This window comes from Oryzias latipes, chromosome 21, assembly GCF_053564925.1.
Source record: "Oryzias latipes strain Hd-rR chromosome 21, Olatipes_Hd-rR_3.1".
NCBI lineage: Eukaryota > Metazoa > Chordata > Actinopteri > Beloniformes > Adrianichthyidae > Oryzias > Oryzias latipes.
In genome coordinates, this window is record NC_136257.1 from 8,244,734 (window position 1) to 8,265,551 (window position 20,818).

At 36.9% G+C, this 20,818-nt stretch overlaps 1 protein-coding gene across 11 annotated transcripts in view; it reads left to right on the top strand.

Annotated features, from left to right (window-relative positions):
- Nucleotides 1–613: 613 nt before the first annotated feature.
- The window catches only part of cerkl (CERK like autophagy regulator), a 32,521-nt gene continuing 12,316 nt past the window's right edge, over nt 614–20,818 (top strand). For 6 of the 11 annotated variants that reach the window (XR_013652800.1, XR_013652801.1, XR_013652799.1 and 3 more), the window contains exons 1-7: nt 614–902; nt 2,451–2,560; nt 6,861–7,157; nt 16,544–16,675; nt 17,279–17,342; nt 19,771–19,901; nt 19,985–20,059. Coding sequence is in view for 7 of the 11 variants with exons in the window: in XM_078939688.1 (XP_078795814.1) it covers nt 754–902; nt 2,451–2,560; nt 6,861–7,157; nt 16,544–16,675; nt 17,279–17,342; nt 19,771–19,901; nt 19,985–20,059 (958 nt within the window). In the remaining 4 variants the exon portion in view is untranslated. The remainder of the gene's footprint in view (nt 903–2,450; nt 2,561–6,860; nt 7,158–16,543; nt 16,676–17,278; nt 17,343–19,770; nt 19,902–19,984; nt 20,060–20,818) is intronic. The other 5 variants (XR_013652802.1, XM_004081553.5, XM_078939690.1 and 2 more) reach the window with 4 other exon arrangements.

Sequence of the window (20,818 nt, forward strand, 5' to 3'; positions counted from 1 at the left end):
TGACCTTTCACCAATGACTCTGTAAGTGAATTTCTCCATCTCTGCCTGACATTTGTCATCAGTTTCAGCTAAAATAATCTAGTATTTTTGCACAAGATCAAAGTACGGTAAAAAAAAAAAAAAGTTCCATCCACTTCAACCGTTCAGCTCTGAGGTTCAAAAAGGTCTATGAAGCAGAATTTATGACATGGTTTTCCATGTTTACATTGACTCTTAAAACGCTGGTTATTTCTTTAGGCTAATTCCCAAAAAGTATTTTTGGGACACTTTTTTGGAGCAACTCTACTTTTTAAGGGTTTAATTTTAGCACAATTTATATATTTTTTTTTGAATTTTTATATTCTTCTAAGTTAAAATAACCCAGAAACAAAAAATTGGGCCCTTTTTAACCTCAGAGTTGGGTTAAAACAACCCAGTTTAGGTTATTTTATTTTTATTTGGGTTCTAGTATGTTTGTCTGATAATATGTATCTCTAAATAGAGAATTAATGTAAAGATTGAGCTAAAACATCACAAAGAAGAAAGACAAGCGAAATTGTAATACTCCATGCGCAGTCTCGTTTGACACGATCTGAGGCCTGGCGGAGCGCGCTCCCGCTGATTACGCGCGAGCTCTACAGACGCTTCCTGTCTCCATAGCGACGGGACCCCGGAAATACACCCTGATCAGCTTAGTTTGACTTTATCAGTCGAGCAAAGTCAAAAAATGTCAAAGTTGTTTCATTGTTTATTTGTTTAAAATACTCGGTGAACATGTCGGAGCCAGACGAAGATCCGAAAGAAGAGAAGAGAAAGGTCTGCAAGAAGAAGAAAAATAAGGAGAAGCGGAGGGGAGAAAAGATGGAGGGGGAGAAGCTGGAACAACAACAGGAGGAGCAGATTCACGAGTCGGTGAAGCACAGGTGAGTGCTTCATGAAAGTAAACAATGACTTCCCTTTTTTGTTTTTTAACAAGAAGCCAAGAATATACAGCAAACCGAACAGGGTCAGAGAAAGGATAGAGAAAGCTTTTACACAAACAGGCACGCGCCACTTACACCGCGCTCAATTCAGAGAGCTCTTTCAAAGTAAAAGCTCAACAGGCAAATCCTTTCGGCATAACGTTCAAATGGGGATCATTTTATAATTTATCATCAATCACTTCTTTTTGATTTAAGAACGTATTGTTTTAAATCATTTTTATAGCATTTCTACCTCCATAATACCCCGTGTAGGTGGTGCAAAGGTGGAGCGGTCAACCTCTGATACAGATTGCAAGTTGAGTTCCCACCTTGCCTGCCCGTGTATCAAAGTTTCTCAGTCACAAAAAGTAAATACTGCTTGAGTTTGTGGATTGAGAAAAAAAAGAAGACCATCAAATAACACTGTTTTAAAAATGGGATTATTGTGCTGTGAGATTTGAGCTCAAATGTTAATTTAAGGGACATATTTAAGTACCCCAGAGGTCATATTTGTCTCTTATGCCTCACAGTGCTATTAAGGACCCACCCAATGAAAATGTGCTTTTAACACGTTCTCGTGGCATTTTCTCATAATGGAGCACACCTATTAAGATTTAAATTAAGATTAAAACTGCCCTTTTGAGTATTCTGTTATTCAAATTTAGGTGAATCAGGAGTAGATTCCCGTTTACAAAAGCTTGTAGCTGTTTCGAACAAACTACAATCGGCAGGCCACAAGCTCCCTGCTCCGCTTCATTCTGATACATCCACTTATAGACGTCTAGATCCAAGTATCATTTTTCGAGCTGACATCTGGCTCAAAACTGTACGGCTGGACAGCTCCAATAACACTTTCACAAAGATCTAATTGTGTTAAAAACAAACAAACTGTAAGCTAATTTAGTCTGGTTAAAGAAATCTTGTGATATATACTGAAATAATGATAATTAGATTAGTCCCTACCACATCAAAATTTGCCCCCTTCCATCACAGCTAGGGTAAAGATTGAAGGGGTTAGGAGTGATGAGGGTGTCGTTGTGGATTTAAAAATATGACTCCATCAAGCAAGTAAAGTATACAAATAGTTTTGGCATCTTTAAATTACAATGGCAGCGAGAGAAGAACTGCCTTTTCATTTGTCAAAAATAATAGTAATGGATTGTATTAAAGCGCTTACATTGTGTGTCCTTTATTCATTCACCTCTCATTCATGCTTGGTGATGGTAAGCTACTGATGTAGCCACAGCTGCCCTGGGGCAGACTGACAGAGGCGTGGCTGAGGGTTCGCTCTGACCATCACCGGGACATTGGAGGCAGGCAGTGGGAAGTGCCCTGCCCAAGGAGACAACGACAGTTGGCTGGGGGGAGCGGGGATTGAACCTCCGATCCTTCGATCATTGGCCGACCATGCTCACCTGATCTGCTGCCGCCCTACTAAATGAAATATCATTAGCATTCATATGTAAAGATGTAAATGCAAACTTTCTTCTTTTTTTGCTTTTGCGTCAGTGAGAGTGTAATCCTACGAGGGATCTTTAAAGTGGGGAAGAAGAGTCACGATGTCCTGCTTACCCAAACCAGACTGACCTGGACCCCCATCATCCCAGAGACTCCCACAGGTCAGTTACCATGGTGACGGGCTGCAAGGGTGTTCACAAATCCTGTTGGCACAAGACAGTTTTTCGGTGTGTGTGTGTGTGTTTGTGTTATGGCATCTGGTGTTGTAATGGAGAGCCCTGTTGAGACTGTTGAACCCTCTGAGCATCTGGGTACACTCTCATGTGCACACATCCACAACCCCTACCTGAGGGATCACAATCCTCCCTGAAGGATGTCTGAAGCGAGAATCTGTAGAATCGGCAGTTTCATATAGTTCTTGTTGAAGTTTTAACATCTTACACCGAGAACTGATCATTAGGATTTAAATGAAATCATGTCACAATTTCAACCGTGGTGCAGAGGTACAACGGTCACCCTCAGATCGGAAAATCCCATGTGTCGTAGTGTCCTTGGGCAAGACATTGGACTCCACATCGCTCCTGGTGGCAGTAGAGCCGCCATCAGTGTGTAAATGTGTGTGTGTTTGGGTGACATGCAGGAAGGTAGTAAAGTGCTATATGCCATTTAGCATTTTACCGTTTAAATAAAGTTAAACCTTTTTACCATCCTGCCAATTTCAGACCTAATTGTGTTTTTGTAGTAATTTCTATCCAAGAGATTATTTCAAATAGAGGAGAGCTGTGGTCATTGTTTCTACCTTCCTTTTGGCCTCTGTTTTCCACCCTGGACTACTTTAACTCTCGCACTGACAACAACAACAAAACACGCATTTCAAAAACATCATTGCGGGTCAAATTGTGGGTGTGCAGCCAAAATGAGCAATGATGGCTCCTTGACATGTCAACAGATGCTGGCTTGCTCATGTTGTGGTAATATTTTGGTGTCACAGTGATATTACTTTGTGAAGGCCTGTAGTGGTTAAAATCCAGTTACACACAAATAGTTACTGTAGAAAGATGAAAGTGTAAACTTAATATGTGTAAATGTGTGTGTGTAGCTGAAGCCAATCTGTTTTGTTGTATGTCATCCAAGCTAATGTCATTAAGCCAGCAATGTGTGTGTGTGTGTGTGTGTGTGTTGGCAGTAGTATTGAGCAGTTGGTTTGGGATGTGGGGGGTTATTAGAGTCTCTCAGTGTGGGGAGATTAACACACACACACACACACACAACCAGCCTGTCAGCATGCTGTGTGTGTGCATGTGTGTTTGCTGATGAGATATTTCTATATAAATGGATCAACTGTTGTTGTTTAGTTTGATTAAAATAACAATTATGTTGGTAGAGAAGAGCTGTTGTTAAATGTAGAAAATGAAAACAAGAAGGTTTTGGTATTAATAAATATGTAGAAGTAATGCAATAATAAAAAAACTACATTTAGGATTCATATGCCCACATAATAAAGGATGGAACTAAGATCACTTCATATAGTACCCTCAAAAAAAGTTTTTAAAAATGTAGAGATAAAATACAAAAAGTAATTAAAGTTTGAATTTTGAGCAATTTCTTTTGACAAAAGAGCAGCAAACCCCTGAATCAGATCAGTATTAGTTCTGAGGGGATTCTTTTCTTTGTGTTAAACCAACAGATGCTTTGTGTTTGACATACATGATAGCTTTTCCTAAAATGCTTTCAAGGCAACTTAGACATTTTTTTCACAGGACATGAACATGAAAACACCAACAATTCATGTTAAAAATGGATTTTATTAGAATTTAGTTGTCATTTCTTCAATTTTTTTTTTTTTTGTTTAAATGATGCCTGTTTGTGTCGCTAATGTTGTTTGGGTGTGATTGAACAGAAACCGCCTTGAGACCAAACTCACTTTTAGGGACCAAAAACAAAAGAACCAGATCATGAATTATTAAATGATAGTAGTGTGTGCACTCACACGTGTCTGTAGGGTGTACATGTCTGTGTGTGGATGTGTGTTGTTAAACTATGATCCATAACTCCCCACAGTGACCACATGGCCTGGTCACCATGAGACTGGACTGCTGCTGAGAGTGGATTTGGGTGTGTGTGTGTGTGTGTGTGTGTGTGTGTGTGTGTGTGTATGTGTGTGTGTGTGTGTGTGTGTGTGTGTGGACACAGCAGGTTGTGAGGTCAGATACCTCCATCTGGAACCCACCAGTGTGTGTTCATGTGACTGTGTGGATTTGTAGCATCCCTGTGGGTTTTGTCAGCATAAATCAGAATCATTTCTTTTTTGGGACAGATTTTCTTTATGATATTTGTTTCTGCTGGTGGGTTCTTTGTTGCTTGCTTTTTTTAAAAAAAATTTGCTTGTAGAACAAGAAAAAAGTCAAATAAATGCAAGAGCAATAAAAAAAAGTGTCAAGTTTAAATCTTTGTCTTTTAATGGTTTGAATTGCAGAACTTTCTTATAAACCGATTTTTTTATTTTACAGATTTATTTTCCAACAAAGATGGCTTCAGTTTTTTCTATTAAACCCAAGTTTAAAAAGAGTAAAGAAGGCATGAGGACTGAACATACACATATGCAACAGTTAAATCAAAAGTAATGATTTTGGTAACCAGGTTTTAAGAAGGGACACCTGCTTTAGCTTGGTTTTACACAAATAGTTCAAATGTCCTCAGTTTGAACCTTTATTGGTTGCAGATCTAGTTGGTTTGTTAACATTTATCAATATGAAAACATCCCTAAACCTGCAGCTACTGTTACTAACCTAAATCTGATGAGAATTGTATTCTTCATGAAAAAATCAAATAAAATTGTGTGAAAAAGGATAATTATCTGTGAGCAGAAATGCTGATCCATTTTGTCATACTTAAAATATTTGACCGAAGAACAAAATTATTTTTTATTTCAAACAATTTGTTATAACAATAAAGAAATGAGCTAAGCAATCATTTTTCTTAAAAAGTCATTGCAGATTACTCTCAGTGAGCAACTATCAAATGGGCTCTGGAGGCCTCAGTTTGATGCTAAAAAAACAAAGGAAATGCCCACCTGCTTCTGATTTTTCAAGAGAAGAGTTGAATTATGGGTACAAAAAAGAAACAGCAGCTACAACAGCAAACACTGCCAAACACGGTGACTTTAACATATGGATGCCAGGCTCTCTGGGGGAAATGGATATGCTGCTATAGAATATTTGGTATTTGATAACAGCAGGCATGTCTTTCATTGAGTGGGGGTTAATTGGCTATTATCATTTATAGCTGTTTCCTGATTAATCTCTCCAGCTTGAAATATTCACGCGGTCCATATAAAGTTGTGGTCACAGGTTGATGCTTTTATTTTGAAGCAGTAGTGCATTCATTTTGAAAATCTTTTCAACTTTGGCTAAGATCATGGGTATTTCCTGTCCTACATTTAAAAATGTTTTTCTGATACCTTTATTCAGATTTTTGCTGAAACCGTACATTATATTTTTGTAATTCCTTTATGTTTCCTTTAGCATTTAAATGTTTGAACTCATTCCTAAAATTATATGAAAAGATTAACAAAAAAGAAGAAAAGTTTTAAAGACGTGTGTTATCAGCAAAAGCAGTACTTTTTTTATTGTTATTTAAAGGTTGCCATGTACCTTATGGGGTATTTTCAATCATTTTCATCTGCTTTTATTGACTTAACCAGATGTCAAATAGAATGAAAACATTTTTATAGTTTATTATTATAAATACATCTCTTAAACATATCTTAAGCTGTCTAGGGTTTCATTTTAGACATTCAGAATTATAAGAAAAAATATAAAAAGTTTGTGAATTTTGGAAAACAGAACCCAAGTAAGATTTTATGTATCAAACAGGTTTTGTGGTTTTAAGGCTGTATACTGATGCAGATTTAATCAAGAGAAGTAATCAACCAAGTGCTGTGGACTCTCCGTAGAACCAAAAGTTCTCTTTGGGCTTTAAAGGTTTATTTTCTTTACAGCTGATGCCAAACTAACTTGGCTGATATATATTATTGTTGCGCAAGTGTCTGAGCTCGGCTGACATTATCCATTGGATAATCTCACGCGAACCAATCAGATTTCCTGATTAGTTTCATTGAAAAGAGACACGTGAGTCTTTCATTATAGCTTAGTGATGATGAACGCTAATAATGTTGCATAACTGTGAGGAGCAGAAGGATATATTGATTGACTGATTGATTATATGTGGGCAATCTGGACACATTGTGGGAGTCTATAACTGAATGATAAAAACACTTTCATTCAAAAACAAATTTGACAGTTTCCTCTTGGAATTATTTTTTAAAGTATTCACTATTCATAAGCATTTATTGTAAAAATAACACATGATAGTACAGTTCTTTAATTTAATTTTCAAACATATGGAGTCATAAAAGACTAGAAGTTAGACACTAAAGAGCATTTCTGTTTTATTTCTCAGATGGAGTTGGTGCAAATGTTCGTGCTGAATTCCCATCCTGTACGTTTGCTCTGACCTTCTTCGCAGGTGAGGTGACTGTGCTGCAGCCAGGTATGCTGCTGTTGCAGGACGTGTTTGCAGTTAAGGTGAAGCGGCGGAGAGCAGCAGGCCAGGAGTCAGGAGGAGCCATGCTTGGCGTTGCTCTCTTCTTCTGCAAGAGGAAAGGAAGGAAGCTGGAGGAGGACACCCTCCACCTCCACAATGCCTCAGCAGAACACACACATGCTTGGTACAATGCTCTGAAGGAGCAGATTGCAGGTAACACACAAATTTAAGGGACAAGTTCTTAAAAACGACTTCAGTCTGGAAAATGAGATTTGGGTTGGAGAGATGTTTAGATCCCATCATGATGAACTCAGAGTCAGATGGAAACAACTCGAGGCTTAATGTAAGATGGACCTTTTGTGTTGCATAAGCTGTAATAATAGAAACACGACTCACTGCATCTGAGTGTCTCCATGTAAGACGATTACAGATACACATTGCTGAATAAGGACATTAGTAAAAAGCACAATCAATTTCCATCAGATAATTAATTTTAACCTCCTCTGAAAAGTTTGTTTTTGAGGACGGATCTTTTTTTTTTTATCCAGCACTGTTCCGTTTGTACAACTGTCTTTAACTTGTCATCTTTCTCTCAAAGTTTCTAAAAAATGTGTTTAATTTTTTATTTTGAGAAAGAATAGCTTTAAAGATGACCTAAATTTACAGCAGAAGTGGAAAAACACATAGACAACTTTATATGCAAAACCTTTTTTTTTTATTCATCCACCAAAGAAAAAATACTGAATAATGAAAAAAATGAAAAGGTCTGTCAGTCAAAATAATATATTTTAGGCTCTAAAAGAACAAAACAAACTTAATTTTAGATATTAGCTACTAAACACCCGGATTTAAGGCACCTGCTGTTTGGAAGATACTGTTTACACATTCCCCAAATGATGAAGAACCTTGCTAAGTAAGTAGCATGCCAAACACTACCAGACAAACTCTCAACGTGATGGAGTTCTTGTTATGTTCCTAATGCTCAGCACAAATAAAAAAGGACTTAGCTAATATAAAGATATTAAATTATTTATATTTATTATCAATGCAAACTGGGACATGTTGGAATACAGTGTTCCCACTTATAACCCGGGATAGGTGAAATGGCTGTAAAACCCCTTACTACCTACTTTATACACTTTTCTCAGACAGACATAAACATTTTCACATTTTTTTATTTTGTTTAAACTTTTAGTTCCAACTTTCGCTGTAAACTAAGCCCAGGATTTTAGAAGGAAAGATCTGCTTGCGATTGTAGATTTATGTAGATTTGGCAAACTGAACCATTCGGTACACGAGCTGTGGCACAGGAGGAGATTGATTGACAACGATCCACCGCCAATCCAGACGGAGAACACAGGGCCAGCTTAGAAAAAAGAAAAAAGAAGGATGCGAAAAAGCACAGAAAATATTCTGTTGAACAAGGAGACCGGGAAAGGTGAACCATGATGTAGTGAGGGAAAACTGTCCAGTATGGTTGGAGACCAAAATGCGGAATGATAGCATTAGAGAATATTAGGCAATACAATAATGTTAAATGACCAGGTGTTGTTCGGAATCACAACTGTGTTTCATTCTACATCAATGAATGCCTCAGTCGGTGACATCAGCAGCCGAAGCAGTCGCTCAAACCAGTTTTACCATAAAAGTTGTTCTGTAATGTTCACATGTTATATGCTTTAAACATAAAAACATTCAGACATGAAGGTCGATCTTTTCCACCACTGCTATGTAGCTGTCCATGAGGAAAATCAAACACATTTTTGATTTTTCATTTACTACCTAATATTTAGGACTTTTCTCCGTACTACTGATCCAGCCAACTGGTAACTGATAGCAGTCTTTAATGTTTTCTTTTAGACTTTTCAATTTGATTAAGTGAATTATAGTTGCATCACAGTAAAAAGATAATCTTTCTAATTCAGATAAACAAAGATGATTGTACAGACGTACTCATACACATGCAAACCTTGATCAGTACTTACAAATGTGCTTTAAGCAGTGGAATAAAGCTGCCCCTAAAGAGAGATTAACCAAAACGCTGCATGCATGAACACGTGTGTGCTCCAAGCTCATTTAAAGTTCATAAAGGTTTCAGTTCAACATAATACAAACCAAGTTTGTTTAAGACAGACATTTCACACCGGAAAAACACAAACAAACAAATGAACAAATGAAGACAAACATAACAAGATTATAGATAATTGTTAAAAAGAAAATCCAACAAACATTTCTTTTTAACCAAATTAGAAGACATTTTGTATCTGTTACAGTTTTTACTGTCTAAGAAAAATTAAAAAAAATGGATAAAAACTTATAGCAAACAAAAATTACTACAAAATTTCAAAAGAAAGTGATTCTATATAGCTAAGAGAGCTCAATTATATTTGAATGTATTATGAATAAAGCCTTATATTACACAAACATTGGGCTTTTACTCCAGACAATATGCGCCTTTTTAACCGTGTAAAGTAGTTGTAGAAGTAAAAATATCCATCAATCTGTTGGCTACCTGCTTTCTAAAAAAATCTGTGAAGTAAACGTAATTTAACCTAAAAAGGATCTCCATGAACTAAAACTTGTAATAAATCTGAACGGTCAGCTAAGAAGTGATAACCTTCATTTGGAAACCTATTGAGTCATTTGTACTATAAAGTTTATATCATACTAAAATGGGACAAATGCTACTTTAAAAGAACATAAAGACATGACAGAGCAGTATGTTGGATTAAAAAATAAAAGTAGATGTTACAAATTGAAATCAATTTTTATTCTAATTATTATATTCTCAAAGATCATAAATAAAATAAATCATGTTGTGGGACTGTTTGGCATAGAAGCTCTGGAGCTAAATTATTCCAAGTTAAAAAGGTGCAGTTCTGCAAAATAACAACAAGAAAAATATTTTAAAAAGTTAAATCTACACTTAAAAATTACTGTGCTCTTTTTCCAGACAAAAGACAGCATAAAAGAAAAAGAATGAAAGCACAGTTATAGTTTTTGGCAACATTTTCCCCCATTACACACAAAAAAAAAAAAAATATATATTTTGTTAGCAAAATTACATGTGAACAAACCCCAAACTACATAGTAAACCTCAAAGCTGACAATTGTGCCTCTTTTTATTTTTTATTTTTACGAATCTATGCTTGATTAAAAACAAATATAACATTTTTATAGGAGTATTTGGACGAGAGAGAACAACTCTAATGTGAGCTTCATGAAAACATGGATCCAGCCTTTTATTTTAACAATACAACATTATAAAACAAATTAGCTGTTAATAGCACTGTTATATGATACAATTTGGCTGGTAATTGGGTCAGTGAACAATTGAAAGGCTCATCACACAAACAAATGTTTTTGCTCATCTAAAAATTGGTCTCTATATCAATAATGTGGGTTTACAAGAGTTTCAGAGAAATTTTGTTTACTTTTTCAGCAATAAGTTGTTTTCCATGTGTCCACTGCCTTACAGGAATCAGACTTATCATCCAGCTGCTTCCTTTTATTACAAAATAGCAGCTTTTGTCATTTAAATAGTCTTTCGGCCAAAGCCGGTGGGAATCCTGGTTGTGGGTTTTTCTTAACCCCTAACCTGGTTATGGGAACTAAAAGCTTACATGAGACTTTAGAAACCAGGATATCCAACAAAGTTTATTGTAACCTGGTCACTTTAGTGCATGTAAATGCGCCCAAAATTCCGCATGCGGACATTCCCAGGCACAGGTATTGTTTTACATTAAATAAATGTATGAACAATGTAAGTTGCAAGAACTTATATTGTATTCATTTTATCTGGTTTTCCTTATTTGTCTGTAAATGACTAACATGACAGAGACATTACACGGTATTATTTTATGAGCTGGCTGGCACTCTGACCATGACATTGGTCTGACAAGTTATCGCTGGTCACCTGTCTGTCTGTGCGTCTGTCTGTCCGTCAAACCAGATTACCCATGAGTCCCTAGCAAAGTCACAACTTCTTCAAGACCGTGTCTTTAGCCCCGACTCGAGCACATGAATGGCTCGCAGGTCGAGTGCCAGCTCAAGTGGTCACACTGCACATCAAGCTGTGACGGCCTTTGTGACTTTACACACCCTGGCTTTTTAGAGGCTGAGGCCTCTGAGCCTGTGCTGTGTGTGTGCGTGTGTGCGTGAAAGGTAAACACAACCAGTCGCTTTGCTACTGTGCGGACATTAAGCCTATTTTCCAGCAAGAGGTCAGTATGAATGGCGCATTGTTTGGTGAATCAAGGTGTTGCAAAGCAGCCAGCCTCAATGCCGCTGACACTATCGGCACTTCTTAACCTCTAGGTCTGAACATTCAGTTGCATAATGCTTTGCAGGGCAGCAGACGCTTTTCCATATCGTTGTTCTGTACCGTTCCGTGTATGAAGCAGCTGCAGAATGCTGTGCAAAAATTGAATGGCACTTTGTGACAAAAGGCAAGCATTTTTGCTGTATAGAGGCTGTTTCAATACATTCGGTCAGACAGCAGGACAGACTGACTTCAGTTGTTTAACAGGCCCGCGGACTGACGTGCTGTTGGCGGAATTAAAACAGCCATAGACGAAAGTGAGCTCGCCCGGGCCACCACCTGCCATCAGAACTCCTCCCCGATCAATTGTCTTGTTCGTCTTAGTGTTATTATACTATTCTTTTATGTAGCCGTATGTCTGGGCTCATATCAATATGTAAAGGAAATGTCACTGAGGTAGTTCATGTCACGATGGCAAAATAACAGCATCCTTACTTTAAATATATGGGACCGCTTTATTTTAATCCCTCCGCCGTCTGCCCCAGTTGGATCATTCACCAACTGCCTGCACCTGCATTTGGACTATTGACACAAGTTCAGTTAATTTACTTCTCTCTACATAATGTGCTAAAGATGTCTGCAACAAAGTTTTCTCTTGCTTTATTTCCTTTTTTCCCATTGACCTACACTCTAAAATAGAAAAATTGTCCTTTCCTGCAAGGATTTTGTCAGATCCCATATAGGATCCTAAAAAAGCTCACAGTTTTGTATTCCTATTTTGTCTCTGTGTTCTAAACATTACAATTCTGAACTAAAATGATTATGGTTATGTGCATTCATTGTTATTAGGAAGTAAATGATAACATATAAAGTAGGTATAAAGAAGAAATAATAAGTTACTCTGATGATTTCAGATTGTTTTTACCTTTTTTCCTTTGATTAAAATGCATTTTTTTTTATTTAAAATCAAAAGGAGACTTAGCAAAAGACAAGCTTACTATATTTTTATATTTTAAAACTTTTCTCTATGTTTGGTTTCATATAAATCTTTCAAATTTTAACTTTTTTTTTTTTTTTTTTACAATAAAACCAATATCCTTTTTATCCTATTACCATATCATCTTCTTTGTTAGTAATTGCAATAAACCCCAAAAGATTTTCAATGTTCAGCTTTGAGGTTTTCTATGAAGTAAGTGGTTTGTTCAGGTTTTGTGCATGGTTTTTCCCACAATGTTAATGGTTATTTTCTTAAGGCCAAATGAACATTTTCTTGGTAAATTAAAACTAATAATTTTTTTAATTTAACTTCTTTCATTTTTATTTTTTTAAAACAGCTTCAGGATCTTCCTATAAACTACATTATCCCCTTTTTTATGAGTTTACAAGTTAAATATTAACTGTTGATATTTGATAGTTTTGTGTAACAATAGTGATTTATTGCGTACAGGCTGCTGTTGTTTCTGCCAATTCAGAGGTTCCCGTTTTTTGTGTACCCCATAGTTGGTCATTCCACGTGTCATACCCTTGTTTTATGTTGATACTTTTAAACATATATTGGTATAAACAACAACAGATTAACTACTTTGTGAATAATTTTAAGTACTGAACTAAAAAGATAATTTGATGAACTAGTTTTTGAAATTCTTTTGCTCAAAACAAACTATGGCATCTATTGAATGTCTACTGCAGGGATTTTCCCAATTTTAAATTGTGTTTTAATTGTTGTGGTTAAAGTTGTTTTATTGTTTTTTTACTACATAGACACAGCAGTTTCTGAATACAGTTGTAATTGTTGCACTTCTGTTAGTTGGCTAATGCTCAGCTTAATAGAGGTCCTACTAATCATGACAAGTATTTAAAAAATTTGTTTTAGTATCAACAGCTTTATGAAATTACATGTTAAATTACAGAATTTTACTGTTTACAGCTTATTTCAGTGAACAGGTAATCTAATTCTGAGTTTCCCCAAATAAATTGCAACCAATTTTTCCCCTTATGATTAATTAACTCAGTAGATGTCATAACTGAACTTCTTACTGCTGTCACTGACCTCAGAGTCTCTGTTTTTGTCAACAACATTCAGCAACCCAGCCTTAAGTCCTCTATCGGAAACTCAACACTCCTCCATGACAACACTGGGATTGTTTACCATGGAAACGCTTTAGCATCAATGTAAGACAACCAGCCTTTCATCAGGTGGGAAATCATCATCGAATGGTTTGATGGATACTTGACCTCTTTACATTAATGTGTCTGTCTTCTTCTCATTGAAAGGAAAAAAAAAAAGTTTTTAGGCAAAATTACCTAATTTATCTGTCAAATGTGTATTGGACTTGGCTTAGCTATTAATTCATGTGATACATGCAGTTCCTCTGCATGTGTGGATAGAACAGATAGAACAGACTTTTGAAGAATACATAATTAAAACATTTTAAGTTATTGCCATCTATACAGAAACCACGGTTTAACTTGCTTTAGTGAAACAGCACATAAAAGTATCTTTGTGTATTTCTTTTAGCTGTCATTTGTCACTATCATGGTTGGTTAAAAGGGAATTACAGATTCTCCAAACAATGTTCTTCACCGAGTGTGTTAATATGGATTATTTCCTTTTTTTTTATAGGAAATAATTTGCTGTTCCCTTGTTAGGAACACAAGCTAAAAGCTTGATTCAATCTTTCATGGATGTCAGGGATGCATGATACATTTTCTTCACGATTCAGTTCAAACTCTTTATTTTTCTGTCATGGTTTTGTTTCAGTTTAATTTATACTACAAAACAACGAAAAAAATCTAAAGAAATTCCTTTTTTAAAATTTACTAATAAGCAAAAAATAAAGAAAATCCTTTCAGCTATTTTAATCCTGGTGTAATAATAAAATAAAACAATAAATAATAAATCCTTAAATTTAACACAACACATGCTTGACAGTTTAAACACAAACATAATGGTATGCAGTAGGGATGCAACAATAAACTTTCCCCTCAGTTCGGTTCAGTGGTATAACAAACGGTTTGGAGAATTGTGGCATTCTTAATACTGAATTATAGCAAGCCCGCTGCTTTGTTGTTAACAGCTTGGTGTTAAACCATTGACAGTTTTGAAGATTTTTATTCCAACTTTAGTTTTACTTTTTGACGTGCCAATGAGTTTTAAAAGCAGGAAAAAATGTTTTATTGTTGTTTCTGCATCTCATCCATACAGCAATATGGCCGTAAAGAAGGGAAAGCCAGGTAAATAGTTTGTGTGAACTCTCTAAAGACAAGTAGGTCTTTAACTGGGTCGTAACTAACTAAACTAAAAGAAGAGTCGCAACAGTGTTTTTCATTTGTAATAGTAATAATACAAGGAAAATGCATTTTTACTGTGGTTTCTCTGAATAAATTAGGAAAGTTTCCTTTTGAGGGTCTTATTTTGGTTGACAGTAGGTGGTGAAGCTTCTTCTGGGCATAAGCGTTCATTCAAAGAGGTGTGGGGGGGTGTCATGTGGCTCCTCGCTGGATCTCCAGAGAACCTGGCCAGAACTGTGGGGCGGAGCAGTGGTAGGAGTCTCGCTTTGTGTATGCATGTGGGGTCATTAACAGGGCGAGGTCGTGGTCTATTGGGAGCAGATTATAGTCATGAGATGGATAATGGAGCTGCTGTGTCTGTGTATTGATCTGAGCTAGTCTACTGGGATGCATAATATGGTCTCTAAATCTGCCTAATGATGGGCTGTACAGGGGGGTCTGTGGGTGGGAGAATTTGGGAGTTTATACAAGTAAGCTTTTTTTCTATGTATTACAGTTTAAAATGGAAGTAAGATTATATGTTCAAATACCCCACAAGGTACAGTTCATAGAAGGCTGATCATGTAAAACTGATGCCACGGTCTTTGTGGTTGGTGTCAACATCGGTGCCCCCCTCTGAATCTAATGGTGATTAATGTCACTGTTAACAAGCAAGCTTAAAGCCCTTTAATTATTTATATTTTTTAACGTAAAACTACAAAGAAGCAACACGCCCCAAAGTTTTCATGCTCACTGAAAATAATGGGGAAAACACAAATTCTGTCACTGGTCTCAACAAAAAACTGTACCTAAAATACAGAATAACTACTTTGTCTAAAACTACTAACGTGATTACAGTTCATACACGAAGCTGCAAAAAAGGAAGCCTTTTTTTCTAAATTGTAGGTAAATATTAGTTGTTTGTTCTCTGGTCGACGTGGCTTTTCTCAATGGCCCTCTTGGTCATTGATGTGTGTCTTGGTGATGTGATAAGTGTTTGGCTTTATGTAGGTCATTTCACACCTGACGTCAGAGTTCCCTATGCATGTCAATTGACTGGATCTAACTCCCAAAACACAAACGAACAAGACACGGAGTTTATTAGTTCTGCTCTATGCATCTTGTTGATTCAGTGTCTGAGGTAACAGCAAGATTAAAGCCAACGGAAAACTGGTAAACCAATTAGTAACCTAATGCATAAGCCACACTCCCACTGTTTGGCCTTATTTTCTACAGTCGGTCCCTGAACAGGAAAAAGACTCTAAGAAGAAATCTCTTTAATTTAAAGAAAGTCAAGTGATTTACCTAAAAGGTTTCCTTCACAAAATGTGGCTGTTTGATTCAGAACACATTTGATCAATGTGTTTCATCCTAAAATCTGCTAGGCAACCTATTTACCTGTAATGAATTGTATGCATTAATCTCAACTGCCTTTACAGTTTAATACTGGCTGTCTGTACGGGGCATAAAGGTGGCTCGCACAAATTATTAAGGTCGTTGACCACTCAGTGAGCCCGTAGAGCCAAAATGTTCAGACTGTGGGCGACTAGTCATGGCAAGCACTTAAGCAGCACGCATGTAGTACAGATTTTACATTTTTCAACCCAACCCGCACACTGCGGAAGATGCCTGTCAGTGCTGTTCAAGTGATGTGCGCACGTAAAAGCTTGCCCCTCACACGCCGGCTTACACTATCCTTACAAATACGTCACGATACACTTACTACATGCACGACAATGATACGCTCCATTTTCATGATGCCCCTTAAGGTGGCTGCACTAGCCTCAAGAGAACTGCAAGACACGCCTACGCTCCCCTAAGATGCGGGCGGCACCTGTCTGCAACTCTTCAAGGCCCCAGACAACCCAAAAACCTCCAGCACCCGTGTGGTTCAACCTCCATACGGGTCCATGTTAATTAATTAGCTGGTGTGAAGTGTTGTAGAATGGGTTTGAAGCACGGAGATGCTAACATAACCTGGATAAAATCAAAGGATTTTGGTTCTTCTTGACCTTCATAAAGCTCAGTTTGATAACTGTGAACCACAACTATCTGTGTGTCGGTGCAGGAATCAGCAGTCGCCCCAGGTATCTGAAAGTCTTCATCAACCCCAGCAGCCACAAGAAGGAGGCCGTGCACATTTACAGGGAATCTGTCGCTCCTCTTTTCAAGATGGCCGACATTCGCACGGACATTACAGGTCAGTCTACCCAACTACCTATTCTTTTTAGTTAAACTTTATTGTTATATTGTGTTTTCTTTTTTCTTTTTGTTGTTATTTGGTTTTGCGTATTGTGATAAAATGCAAACATCGGTGTACCTGTTGTTGGTCCGTTAACGTCAGGAGCTGAATTAGAACTATGGGTGTGTGTCTGTGTGTAGGTGTTCATGTATGGAGGTCCAAAGGTCAGAGCTAATGGCAGTTTTTGGTCGCTAGGTAACTTAATACATGGGGCGGAGCATAGTCCATCTGTTGTGACAGAGGGAGACCACTTCCTCTCCTCTCACCGTTTTCTCCTCCTTTTTTCATATCCTTCTTATCCTCCATTCTTCCTTTTTTATGCTGTTGTTTTTCTCCTGATCTCTCTTTATAACTACTACTCCCCTCTTCCTCTCGCTCCTCTCAGCAGATGGCGTGATATCCGTTGTCCCAATTTTTTTGGCAGCTAGCGAACGCACACTTGTGTACATCTGACCACACACATGCATGAACACTTTATCTGCGCTCATGTCAGTGTCTCTCCATCTGCTCACCTCTCCTTTTTCCTTTTCGTCCTGTCTTTCTGCCTGTCTGTCTCTCCAGTAACTGAGAAGAAGGGCCACACTCTCTCAGTGATAAAGGAATGTAAACTGGACGAATATAATGGGTTTGTTTTTTTCTTACCTCTTGAAAAAATGCACTTTTTCCTGCTGTCAGTCTGGGAAAATGAGAAAATGTTTTTGGTTTCTACCTGCTTATCGTTACACCTTCACCCTTCAAAAGACCTATTTTTGAGAGAGATTGTGCTAAAAACAGAAACCATAAACTCAACAGCTAACATCTCACTTTTGTATCACTCTTTAAGATAGATTGTGATTTGCAAAAAAAAAAGGAAACAGAACAAGGTAAAACGACTGCTAGTTGGCGAATAAACTGGCTAATTGTAGTGCATTTTGTGTAAAGGTAAAATCAATTATAGATAAAAACATTCAACACAGTAAAGCTACATTGAGCTTAAAAAATCCAATCAAATGGAAACTTTTTAAATGTATCAAAGCAAGCATTCTCACAACCAGACCAACGTGAACCATGCAGTCAAACAGTTTACTGTCAGAGGCTGACACTAAAACACACTGACCCAAACTGATCTTATACACACACCCAGACTCTCACATCACTCACACACAACCACACAACTGCACATATCACACACCACACAAATTTACTCATTTTAATTACTGCTGAATGATTGAGCAACAATGATAAACAAAAGAAAAAAAAAACTAAAGCTGTTCTGCTTACATTAAAAAAAGCAGCTGAAAGTACAAGAACTCTGTTCAGACCTCTTCATTCTATCTTTTGTTGTGTGTGTGTGTGTATGTGTGAATGTCTGAGTGTGTGTAAGCAGCTTTTGTGATCAGTCCTCATAAAGCTTAATGTACTTAAAGATTAGCTCAGCGTTGCTAAGATAGTTGCTGAGTCTGTGTGCATGTTCAAAGGGGTGTGTGTGTCTGTCTGTGTGTGTGTGTGTGTGTGTGTGTGTGTGTGGGTGTGTGTGTGTGTGTGTGTGTGTGTGTGTGAGGTTTCTCTTGGTGAGGATTTGGATAAAACCTACATTTGCCAATTAGGCTGACTGTCACTGTGGTGACCAGAAGTCCAGGTAATCCATGCACAAGAGGAGGAGGTAGATGGAGGTTGGTCATCTCTCAGTTATGAAAAACAAAGATAAAACTTCCTTCTTTAATCTGGTAATGCTAACAGAACAATAACACAAATTAAGCTAATGCTAACAGAATTTTAACAAAAGCTTTTTGAAGAGTAAAAGAACCATACACAGACCTGTAAACATTGCAACGTTGCCCCAATTTTTTTAAGCCTCTGCTTTGCCTGCACAATACACCGCAAATTTATCGTTATCGCAATATCCAGCTCTGCAATATATCGCAAAAGACGGCAAAAATCGCAATAAATCATAAACCTTAAATGTGTTAAAACAATCACATGCAAGCTTGAGGCATTTAACGAGTCAAATAAATCCCTTTATGCATTTGACCAATCGGATGGGCGCCTTTACGTTGTTAAACGATCAGATGGAGGCCTGTTATTTAGATGTTTATCACCTATGTCGACGAGGGTCATTTGGAGTTTAATTTTTAACCTGTTGCAATGAAATGGGAATGATGTTTTTGGTTATTTTGCTATTTGTTTATATACCGCAAATTATATCGTTATCGCAATATTAATCACTAATAACGCATATCGCGAGTTTTCCTCATATCGTGCAACCCTACTCTGCTTGTATTTTTTTTCGCATAATTACTTGCTTTATCAATATGGCTTATTGTATACATTTGACCATTTTTTAAGATAATATTTGGATTTGGTCTCACAAAATATTAAAAGCTCATTCCATGAATATATGGTAATAATCTACTATCAAACGTAATTTAGTGTAGAGGAGGATGTTTTAAAGAGACCTTAACTTGAGACTATGTGGTAAACTGATAATAAAAGATTGAAAGTATTAATCTAATAAATAAAAAAGAACAGTTCTGTTATTATGCAATGGATCCCTGGGAAACAAAAACACCAATTGTGGAGCCATGAACACAGCAGATAGAGCAGAGAAATCCTAGGTTGTGTCCAAATGTCTTCATTACTCACTGCTTAGACCACTAAAGATACACCAAAGATTGGCAAAAATAAACCACAATGCAGTGCGTTTGAATGATTTTCATTAAAAAAAATGTACTTGTATTTATTTTTTATAAAACATCCGTGTTTTCTTCAGCTGAACAAAGTGGATTCAAAAATAGTCTTTGTAAAATGTTTGAGTTTATTAGGTATTTACTTTAGGAAATCTGTGACGTCATATTTAACGTTTAAAAAAAAGTAGTGAGATTTTTCCTAATTGCTGTTAAAATCCAGTTCGGTAGATATATCATATCTAGTATATAACAGGATGTACAGTATATATCACATAGTTTTTTTTAGTTGTTAGGGAGTAGGGAATGAATTTGGAGTTTTACTTTGAATGTGTGTCTTTCCTGCAATGCCCACCCTTCCTGATTCTGGTATGTTTCTGTCTCTTCCAGAGTAGTATGTGTTGGTGGGGATGGATCTGTGGCAGAGCTGTGTCATGCTCTGGTCTTCAGAGCTCAGCTAGATGCAAACTTACCAGAAAAGCCAGTGAAAGCAGTCCTACCATTAGGAATCATACCAGCTGGTACGAAAAATAATTTTTTTAGGAAGAATCAGCACATTGAGTCTGCTTCAAACCATGTTACATGCACTGAGTTGCCCTTTCAGGCTCAACAGATGTGGTTTCCTGTTCTGTTCATGGAGTAAGAGATCCTGTCACCGCAGCTCTGCACATCATCCTAGGTACTGTCTGACCCATATTTTCCTTTCTTCTGATTTGATGACGTGTTCTACACATATGGTCGATTACAGTGTTAGAAAGAATAGTTTTACCTTTGAGAACCCTGTTGATGATGTCAGAGATCATTGACCCACTTGTTCTTGGGCTTTAGGGCACAGATTATTTTGTATTTTTTTAAGTAAATCTTATTTGCACCAACGGAATTGAACCGGCTTGTGAACTGTCATCTTGGCAACCTTTATGTGTAGAATGACAGCTTTCCTATTTGTGTAATTTTCCTTCTGTTCTTCATCTATACTTAGAAATCGATCTATTAGAAATATGGAAAGTAGATCAACCTGTTCTGAATCTAAAATGACAATTAGATTTAAAATTTTCTATCTTGAACAGGATCTACATGTTATTCACTTTTTAATGCATGTGGACTTTGTTTTTCTGGGTCTAATGTGCTTCTGTTAAAGCTCCTACAGTCTTGTATTCCTGGAGTGATCAATAGAAAATTTAGGGAACAAGTTATTCTTTCTATTTAAATTTGATTTTTCTGATTCTACAGTTATCTGAGTGTTTGAAGTACCCCATCTGCATGTATAAAAGTGAAGTGCCTGCTCAGTAGTGTGGGGGTAACCACTATCATTTCACAGTAACTTACTTTATTAGAGTTCAAATTTGTTTACAATAAATCTCTTTATGCAGTTGGTTGGACCCATGTATGCAATCCACCAAATTTTCCCTTTTCCTACCCAATACGCCATTTTTGCAAT